At 38.7% G+C, this 10,694-nt stretch overlaps 1 protein-coding gene and 1 pseudogene across 1 annotated transcript in view; one reads left to right on the forward strand and one right to left on the reverse strand.

Moving 5' to 3' along the window:
* ssbp4 (single stranded DNA binding protein 4) overlaps positions 1-10,694 on the forward strand; it is a 125,485-nt gene that overhangs the window by 37,742 nt on the left and 77,049 nt on the right. The window contains exon 4 of the mRNA XM_037698172.1: positions 7,098-7,182. Within this exon, the coding sequence (XP_037554100.1) occupies positions 7,098-7,182 (85 nt within the window). The remainder of the gene's footprint in view (positions 1-7,097; positions 7,183-10,694) is intronic.
* Positions 5,029-5,576, reverse strand: LOC119430347 (annotated as a pseudogene).

Here is a 10,694-nt window from a genome sequence, read left to right on the forward strand (position 1 = left end):
TTAGCATGTCGGGAAAGAAAAACTGGTCGGTGAGCGACACAACATTTCTACTAGAAACTTTGAAAGAAATGATGATCTGTGTTACCTGTAGCTCAGTCAGGAAGTGCAGTAACGTCTCCACCATCATTAAAACCTGTTGCGGGTCCATTTTGGGCGCTCAGGTTTGTTTACATTCATCCCGGAAGTAAACCAGAAGTAGAACCTCTTCTTCTGTGTTTTTTTTAAGGAGAGTTTACCACTCTGCGCACATCAGTACTTCTGTTCAGAACAAAGCCCGCTGCATGTAAACGCTCGTCATGAACAGATTGTGCCCATGTAAACAATACGTTTGAATTATTTAATATGAAAACATTTCAATCCGGTCAAAAAAATTTGCGCATGTAAACATAGCTTGTGGTCTTTTTGTTAAGAAATCTAGGACCCAGTTGCAAATGCAATTAACCTATTAATTAACATCCATAACTACCTAATATAACCTTAAGCTGGTGTCATGACACAGGGTTGAAAGTGAAAGAAGAAAATGTAGAACTTGTAATTAAGAGGCAAAAGTTAAAGAGCAAACATAAACTTTGATATCTTACAGAGCTGTAACAAACAAAAATCACTTCTGGAGAAGAAAGTGCACTAATGGTCAATGTAATTATTGTAAAAACTAAAATGACATTATTCTGGCAAAGTACGAAGAAGCTTGAGCAGAATGTGTACTGAGGGAGGAAATAATGAGTAAAAACGAACAGGTGGTCATCAGCAAACAAAAGTCAGGTGTGTGTCAAGAGGAGGAGCAAACAAAAAAAAGAGCAAAAGAGTAAAGGAAGTGGTATTAACCAGAATACAGAAATTTGGTAAAAACTAGTTGAACACAGAACAGTATTGAACCAACACCCAGTGGCTTCAATGCACTGTATATAAACAACCAAAAAGAACAATTAATGCAGCTTTTAGGACTTATGGTGAAGAGAAAAAGTGGTAAAAGAAGCAAAAGATCAAGATTCATACATGATTTGAGTTTGCTTATAAGTAATGGTGGATTTGTTAGACCCATAAACCAGCCACCTTATCCTTTGATTATTCTATATACCGGTACATACATGTATCAAAAAGTAAAATAGCTATATGAGAATTGTATGATGTATATAATTATGATTTTTATATACAGTATTACGTGTTTATTAGATGAAAATCTGTCCAGTCTCGTGTCCATCATCTGATGACATTTGCATCATGTGGGCATGAATACACTCATCTGATGCAAATACAACAGGGATGTGTTTATCTTTAGTATTTAGGGCTTTCAAGAAAATAATTAGGTCAGAAAATGGACCATATTTTTATAGTTTTTGCAAACTCTTGAATATATGCAGCACTGTCAGTGAACACTCATGTTGTCTTTGTCCTTAGATTACATGACCAGAAATACTTTTTAAAATGGTGCTTATTGAAGAATTTTAGTGTAAATGTAACCTACCAGTATACTGTATATTAGCTGCAACCACCATCCCTCAAATGCTACATTTGTAAAATTTATGCTCCTACGAGCAGGAAAAGATCGTGGAGTGAGCTACTCACTCCCTTATGACTTAACATTGAAAATATCTGTGACCGCTATACTTGCTATTGTGCACATATGAGGCTGAATCTCTGCAGGCACCTTCATATGTAGACACTTAAGACACCCTGTAAATTTGAAGCAGCCAGCTTCTTCCTGATGGAAGTTATAAGCTTTGAAGTGGAAGCCTGTCTTGTTTTTTGGCTGTGCAGAGTACGTTTGGCCTTCCTGCTCCGTGTACGAACGTCTGAGGCAGGTGATCTTGGTACCATTGGAAAGATCACATTAAGACGAGTCGAACAAGTGCTGCCTCGTCTCTGTCACATTCTCCTACGAGCAACAAAAGGCGGCAGAGTGAGATTATCGCACCCTATTGACTTAACGTGTTTATTCTGTTGTCTTTGGCGATGTAGGAACTTAAACAAATCAGAAATGTTCTTAAATTTTCACATCGCCGTTTTGATGTTGCTTCTTGCTGAAGACGTTCAGCCTTCCAGACAAACATCCTCTGCTCAGATTGTTAAATAGAGTGACTGCTTCCCCACCTCTGCTTGTCCCATTTTGAAGAGTCTGCTTTGATAAGATGTTTGGCCTTGTGTAATTTTATTTTATTGTCTTCTCTCTTTTTTGACCCTCTGGTTTGTGCACTAATGCTCTGTATGCCACCTTATCTCCACCTTCACATCTTAATGTCCATTTCTTTTGCAGCTGACTGAATACCTGGACCCCCCTTCCCCCACAGGATTATCACATGGACTTTGTGTGGTTGTTTCTTTTAGTTTTTCTCTTCATTATAATGAAAAAGGCCATTGTAACCACTGGCTTTGTCAGACCTCTTTTAATTACAAATAATTATCATGATGGCATTTAATTTTTATAATTGTCTTCTTTGATGGTCAGACACTAATCCCTTCCTCCTCTGCTCAGGATAAAACTGTGTGCATGTGTGAGTGCACTGACAGTTGCATCTTATTTATTTTTTATCCTTTTTTTAATGTGAAAATTTAAAATGTTTGCATGTTCTCAAGTTGTATCAGATATTTTTTTCTTCAAAGTAAAAGCAGTTCAACTTTCACCCTCAGAACAGAGTTGAGTGGCTCAAACAGCACCTACTTTCCATAAGATCATGAAGAGCTTCCCATGATGAGATAATTAGATTGAAATGATTAGATAATTAGATAACAATTTTACTATACTGAGGTTATGCAGAGTACAAGATTTCTTGTTGATTGCTGTTGCTAATTAACTGTGAATGTTGACATCCCAGATGATTTTTACAGATTAGTGTCTCTAAAATGGATGTGTCTAAAACAGTTTTTTTCTCTAAATATTGATGATATTTCATTTCTACATTGCTGCGATTCAGTTCTGTGATATATCACAGAGATAATTTGGCGCTCCTAAAGAAATAGTTCAAATATTTTGAAGTGGAATTTTGCAGGAAGATTGTAAACGATATACATATATTTGACCTCTTCTGTGTAGCTCTTTGAATGATCTCAGTTTTGGGGAAAACGTTTCAATGTGACCAGATTGATACAAATCAAGACCAAAATGGATTGCTGCCGTTTTAAATTAACTCTAGTCTCAAAAATATTCCAGTGGTTCATTCAAACATTATTTTATGACCCTTTACACTATTACAAGTTTCATTATACATGCTTAATTCCAACAAGATTGTTGAAACATTTTTGCCCGAAAAATTATGTAATGTGAACTTGACATTCATGCAAAGCCTTAAAAATGATATTCACATGAACTGTTATAGAATTTTTAAGGTTATAGTTGTTTATAGACTTGTTGCACTGAGTGCAGGATGAAGGACTGATGACGCTCAAGTTTACTTCTTGGTCTTCTTGGCAGTAGGGTTCAAAAATTTCAATATCGATACCAGCACCGGTACCTTCACTTCGATATCGGTTCTGAACTGTACTTTTTTCTGTTCCAGTTTTATAATGAATATTAATTCTATCAATAAGAAAATTACGTTACGCATTACAGTACAAATCTTGAGTTTTATTTTTTAACTTTTGTATTTTTTCCATTTCAAGCAATTTTCTTACATAAAAAATAAACTAATAATTTTCAGGTCAAAAGAACAGTTACAAACCAGTGACACGTCAGTGTCTAATGCTCACTGCTACACACTGAGGACCTTTTCACTGAACAGTTTTTCTTCAGAAAAATCAACATGTCTGCGTTCTCTGGACACGAACAAGCCCACTTCTGTTTTCTCTGAGGGTGTGGATGATGCTTGTTGCACACACAGATACCTGGCTGCCAGTTTGACACCACTGGCATAGTGTCCCTCACATCCCACCAGCAGGTCACTGGATTCACTGAGGTTAGGGTTGATGGCAGACATCTGCACCTCTGTGTCTCTTCCTGAAACTTCTCTGTGGTTCTCTGGGGTTTAGGGCTCTGATCATCTCCCTAATTGACATTAGAACACAAAACATCAACAGTAACATGGTTGTGTTATTATTGCTCCATACCCATTATCTAGGCTGAGAGATAAAAGCTTAACTGTCAACAATATCCTTTAAAGTTTACTTACCTCTAAGATGCAGCCTCCACTGTAGAATAATGCAGCAAACTTTTAACAACAAAGTTTGTGACTGCCCTGTGACCCCCACCTCACATTTCTTTTCTCTGTCCTCCTCACATCAGAGTCAGAGGCTCCTGTGAGGAGAACATAAACAATGAGCATTAGTGAACTGTTTAACCAGCTGACCTGATGGATGAGCACATTTTTACAAGCTAAGCTTTATCTGTTACTGTCAATCTTTAGTTAGCTTCTGATTTAGCTAGCTACATAGCTATAAAATAAGGCTACACATTAATATTTTTAAATTAGCGTTACATGGATCCTAGTTTAACTCACCACGATGCACGCATTAAGTTGCAGTAATGTTAACAAACGTAAATTTACCAGCTGAAATCCCAGACACAGCTCCGTCCTCTGTGCGAAGCAGAGTCCGGTCGTGGAGATTTTGAATCAGGCCGTTCAGGCTCTAACACCCACAGGCCGACTTAAATGCTGAGAGGAGGAGGCGGCGGTCCGCTCTTCTTGCAGTCAAACACGGAGCAACTTTCCGCTCTTAAATTGATTCCGTGCACGGTCAGGCACTGCATCAAATTAATCGTGTTGCCAACACATGCAAATGGTTCACAACACAGATTATAGCAATCCATTTTAACCATTAATAGCCACAAGTGGCTATTTGTGGCTATTAATGTTTATAATGGTTCACCATAGCACCACGTAAACTTTATCTGTGGGCATAACCACGTATGTGGTTTTCCTGGTTTTTCCTGCATGTTGCAAGTTACTGCATTGGCATTGGCTGTAATGTGGTTTCAACCACATGTAACATTAGAGTCAGTCACCAAAACTTGACACCGAAAGATGAGGCATATTGTGATACCTATACCAACCGAAGCAGTTCGGTCAGTACCGTACAAGAACTTACGTTCGATACTCAGCCCAACTTGGCAGCGGGTTTTTTGACACCAGTTTTCTTGACTGCACGCTTCTTGGCAGCCTTTGGCTTATTTGAAGCGACCTTCTTGGTGGTCTTGATCACCTTTTTTGAGGACTTCTTGTCTTGACCACCTTTGGCTTCTTAGAATGTTTCTTGGCTGTGGTAGTCTTCTTGGCAGCGGGCTTTAGCAGGAGCCTTTTTCAGCTCCTTTTCAGCTGGTTTGGCAGCTGCAGGCCCCTTTTTAGAAAGCTTGAAAGATCCAGAGGCACTGGTGCCTTTAATCTGGCTCAGGGTGCCCTGGATTACCAGCTTGGTGACTGCCGTGTTGATGCACTTGTTGGCCTTGCTCACATCCGCTTCTTTTCCCACCAGCACCTTCTTGAGCACCGCCAGAGACACTCCCTTCCACTCCTTGTAGTCTGCCATGGCAGACACGATGGGCTTCTGGATGCTGCTCCTTCCTTCTTTGCTTTCGGAGCGAACTTCTTCCTGGGAGCTTTGGCCGGGGCTTTAGCCGGCGTAGCAGCTGGAGCTTCTTCTGCCATGTCCCTGATATCCTCTCACTGTTTCTCTGAACATCAGAACATTTATAGACTTTATCCATCCACTTTGATCTTGGCTGTATTTGGGCTGATAGTTAGCTTGTCAATCCAGTACAGTTTTCCAAACTGAGGTTGTTCAAAGAGCTATCTGCTGCAGGTGGCATGCTTTTAACATTTCCACAGACGGTTGCTGATCCTCTCTCTGAGACTTTTTGGTGGGCAGTTCACATTTTCTCTGCTTTATCAGGCGTCCAATTGACACAAACAGAGCAGAAAACAGTTTATTAGAATGTTTACAATGGAAGCATGAATTTCCTCTCAGGAGTTCTTTTAGGAAACTGTCCATGAAATCAATATCGTGAGGAAGAAGAACTGTTTTCTATGGACTGGCTTAGCAAGTACTTAATTTCAGTGCAGTAATTAAGAGCCTATTTGGAGTGGGACCTCTGTGGCCTCTGTTGCCCTGGAGGAGTGAAACTTTTCTAGTTAAATTATACGAGTACGGCTGGTTGAGCAGTAAGTAACATAATCAGAGCTGATTGGTCAGTAACCCACGGGTCGCAGGGGTGGCAGGAGAGGAGCATGTGGAGGTCCTTCACACCGAAAGCTCTTTGGAGCAAGTTTGCACATTGGACAATAGTAAGTCTGCTGTGCTTTTAGCTGGAGATAGCTCCAACACTTTTTACAAGCTGACCAAAACATGACTGAAGTTTTGAGTTTTGCAAAAAGTAAACACCAGTGGACGTTCCCAAGATCGTCAGTGATAGATGCTACACTATATTTTTTCTGAAGAAATTGACATTTAAATAGAAATTTAATGATCACATCATTAAATAAAATAAACTGCAGTCCAATCATTCCTACACCATGGATAGCTGATGGATATTTTTGCCCAAAGTTTGATATTTTAACCAAATCACTAACGTCATGAAATTGGAAGCTTTTAGGAAAATGTTAAATGATGGGAAAATAAATTATCTAAAATATTTATACTGACAAAACTTTGCTGCTTATTTGTATTATACCCTTTGATCGATCACTTTTCAAACTACCATACTTTACATTCTTGTCTTTTATTTTGTACATTTTATTTGTGCTGAAGCACAGTTTATAAATGAATAAATAGCTTTTGATTCCACTTAAATTTTCATAAAGCCCCTTTAAATTTTCCCTTTTTGCTGCTTATATTCACACACTATATGTTTTTATATATTTTTAGAGCTTATAAACAATGTCATACATTTTTAATGCTTTATTCTTCTTTTCTATCTGAAATAAACAGAAATAGAAAGGTTGAGAAAATGACAAATTCTAATAAAATTATTGCATTAAAAAATTCAAGCAGCACCCTTTCCTTCTATATTTTCCTTTTGGTTTTGTTTCCATATGCTTCTTTAAAAGTTTATTATTTAAACCCTGCTCACATGCTTGTCTTCGTCAGGTATTTGCGATGATATCAACAAGAAACACGTGTTTGCATGACAGGATGAAGTGTCTGAGTGCTGTCGCTGTCTCGTCCCACAGTGTATTCTGGGATCTGTACTGCGCCGCCCCGGACCGGAGGGAGACGTGTGAACATTCCAGCGAGGCCAAGGCTTTCCACGACTACGTGAGTGAACATAACCAATCCTGTTGCAAAGCTCAAGTGCATCCAACATTTAAATATGCCGTGGGTCAGGAAGAAGAGTCTGTTCTGTGAGCATGCTGCTGGTTCTTTATGTGTTGGTTCACCTGCTGCAGATTCTGTTTTAGATTGAACAGACTGTGATCCAGATGTCTGACACAGCTTCTGTGTTTTATTGGAAAGCCCTTAGACTTATATTTTTGAGTTTTCAATGACAGCCTTAGGGTCAGTCTTGAAGTGTTCATCGTCAGATATGAAACAGAAGTGTAACGTTGTGACTCGGTTGTCGGCTGCACGGAAACACTGACCTTCTCATTCCCAGAAACTCTTCTTTTTCCAGAGGTGAAAGGTCAGGGTACTGCCTGGCTACTTATTGGTTCACACAAGGTCAAATCACACAAAGCATCTGGCTGATCACACTTGCACATTAACACACACATTCACACACAATATGTAAATAAAAGGGACACATTTAGAGCCTGCTGGGGCTGCCCTTGTTCTGGCTACAAGGTTGGACTTGGTGATGATAAGGTCAGGGTCAGTGACCCCTCCCTGACCCTCTCATCCTCTCAAGAGTCAGACCAGTCGATCAGTAACCTATTTCACACACGTTTCTCGAAAAGCTGCAAACTGCAAATGCTTTTATGTGATTTTTGAGTCTATTTAATTTTCTTTTTTACCTGGAACATCTTGTCTGTCAACTCTTTAATAAATGTTTTTGTTATCTGGTTTATATTTGACAAAGGATTACTAAGATGTGGGGATGTTACCGGACAAACTGCTTCAGCAGCAACATTATCATTCTACTCGGTCAGAAGTTAAACTCGAGATGGATTAAAGGTGCTTTTTGTATCACGTGCGCTTCATTCAGATCATTTTAGCTCATAGCCAGTCACCCATTCAGCTGAACTCTCTTGTGAGGTTTGACAGCGAAAAGTGTGAGCACTTGTCAGCTGAATAGATTACATTAGCTGCAAATGTTCTGTTCATGTCTGTGTTCACTAGCTGATGTGTGCGCCTCCACGCCCGTCTCTGTGCGTGAATGTGTTGGACCAGCATAAGATTAATTACATGGTTAATTAAACCTAGTAGTTAATTAAATCTGACAACTGTGTCTAATTAATCTAAATGCCATATAATTTCCTACACCTTTCTCCAGAGGTAGGCCAGCTGGATACCTGCATGTCAGCTCTTTAATGGCTGCTGTTTGACAGCGCTGGTCAATATGTAGCTAAACGTCTAGAATCGGATTCAGCTGCTGTTTGAGACGCTTTACACGTGTTTCAGTCTTGGGCAACATAAATCAACTTGATGAGAGTTGCGCTCGCTTCTCGTTCAATGTGTGGCCAAAATGCATCAAATTGAAGTTTAGGACTTAATTTGTTGTAGAGGTTCAATCAGCTTGTTTTTAGACGAACACACAGCTGATTGAGGATGTGTTGTCTGATTCTTGACTTGGCTGTAGCTCAGTAGGGTGAGCAGATCCTGGAAACTCAAGTGTGAGAAAAAAAAAGGGATGCTTACGGGAGACAACGTGGGACACATCACCATTGATGTCATCATAAGTTAATGTATTTATGATTTCACATTACATTAATCAATCTCTGCTTTGGCTGTTGGTGCACAACAATAATTAATTTTTTTGAAGTCTTGAAGAAAAACAAACTCGTATTTTTAGTTTGACACTTTTAAAAAGCTTTATTGACACGTTTTTCGTTACAGTTCAACATTTTTAAAGTTTATGATAAAGAAAAAGCTGTTTGCTGCTAAAAACAAACCCACAAAACAATGCCCAGGCCCACACAAGTCCATACCTGCATGTTTGAGAGCACCTGACCCAGAGCAGCTGACCTGTAGGACTGACAGCTGCACTGTGTGTAAACACTGTTTGTCTCGGCTCCTCGTCTCAGTCGTCTTTGGGTTTGAGGGAAAATGTGTCCTTAGATTGGCAGGTGACTTTCTGAGCTGTGTATTTCTTGTGCAAATCACTTTTACAGTGTCGCTTCATATGGTGTTCTCCTTCATTGGAAAATTGAAAAAAAAAAATAATTTCAGTGAATCTCTCATTGTTTCCCAGTCATTTTTATAGCTACATTTTTGTTTCTTTGACATAGTTTTCATTATATTCTGAAAAATGGTATTCCATTTTTTGCCCAGTTTTTATTTAATTAATTTTTTTTTTTATTTTGTTGATGTGTGGATGCTGCTGCTCACTTTGAGTGACAGCTGATGCAGCTCAGAGACGACGGCCTCTGCCTTCTAGAGGCTGAGAGAGAGTCTCTGGATAATGACTTGACTTTTCATAATTTGACCCAGTCAAATGCAGGACATTGTTTCAACTTGTGGATCGCCGCGACAGGAATGAAAAAAGTGGACCAGTCCCGCACAGTTCGGGACATCTGGTCACCCGTTCAGAGGGTCAGAGCATGTCGTTTGATTTGTGTGTGTAATCTTGTGATTTCTAAAAAGGATTGCACTTTTCTGTGCACCCGTATTTGTTTTACGTTGAAAGCTTCAATATATATATATTTTAAGTCTTCCTGATATGTGGTGCACTTTTATGTTTGTGTTGAATAAACTGTTCAAGAGGCTATATGTGGTTTGCAAAGAAATACAATAATTTTTTTTTTAGATTAACTATATTTGTTTGATTACCGTAGTGCGAAGGGTTCATTCATTCAACCTTTATTTAGATCCCTACATTGACCTCACTGTGGGTCACAAAATATCAAGTGAGAGTCCCCAGATATCTGACTTAAGGTCATAAAGATTGCTAAATGAAATTAGCATTAGTGAATACAAATATCATAGCTGTTAGGGTTGTTTGTATGATCATCATGTCCTTATTTAATGAGGTTTGTAGCAAAAATTCAGTTGAATTTAAATGCATACCTAAATTACTGGTAGTACTATTTGAGGTCACAAACCTCTTCTTTTGATTGTAAAAGTATATGTAATATCTTTTATGCTGTCCTTTGTAATTTATTGGCAAAATAATTAATTAGCATAAATTTGAAATGGCCAATGTTGAAAATGGAAATTAAAAGTTAGAAATCTGCCTAGATATCACAGCGGCTACATACATATACATATATATATATATATACATATATATATATATATATGTATGTATATATATATATATGTATGTATATATATATATGTATGTATATATATATGTATGTATATATATATGTATGTATATATATATATATATTTTTTTTTCTTTTTTTTCATTTAGCCTTTATTTATACAGGTTAGTCTCATTGAGCCACGAGAACTCATTTTCAAGAGAGACCTGTTTAGGGAGCACATGGTGGGGGTTAAGGGCCTTGCTCATGGGCCCAGAGTGGGGCGAATGAGGGTGGGGGCAAGTGTGGGTGTTTCACCTACCACACCCACAATTTTGATGTTGTCGGGGCCGGGGCGTGAACCAGCGATCTTCGGATCACAAGCCCACCTCTCTAACCTCTGCGCCACCACTCCCCCAAATATAT

This window comes from Nematolebias whitei, chromosome 3, assembly GCF_014905685.2.
Source record: "Nematolebias whitei isolate Nwh7 chromosome 3, NemWhi1, whole genome shotgun sequence".
NCBI classification, from domain to species: Eukaryota; Metazoa; Chordata; class Actinopteri; order Cyprinodontiformes; family Rivulidae; genus Nematolebias; species Nematolebias whitei.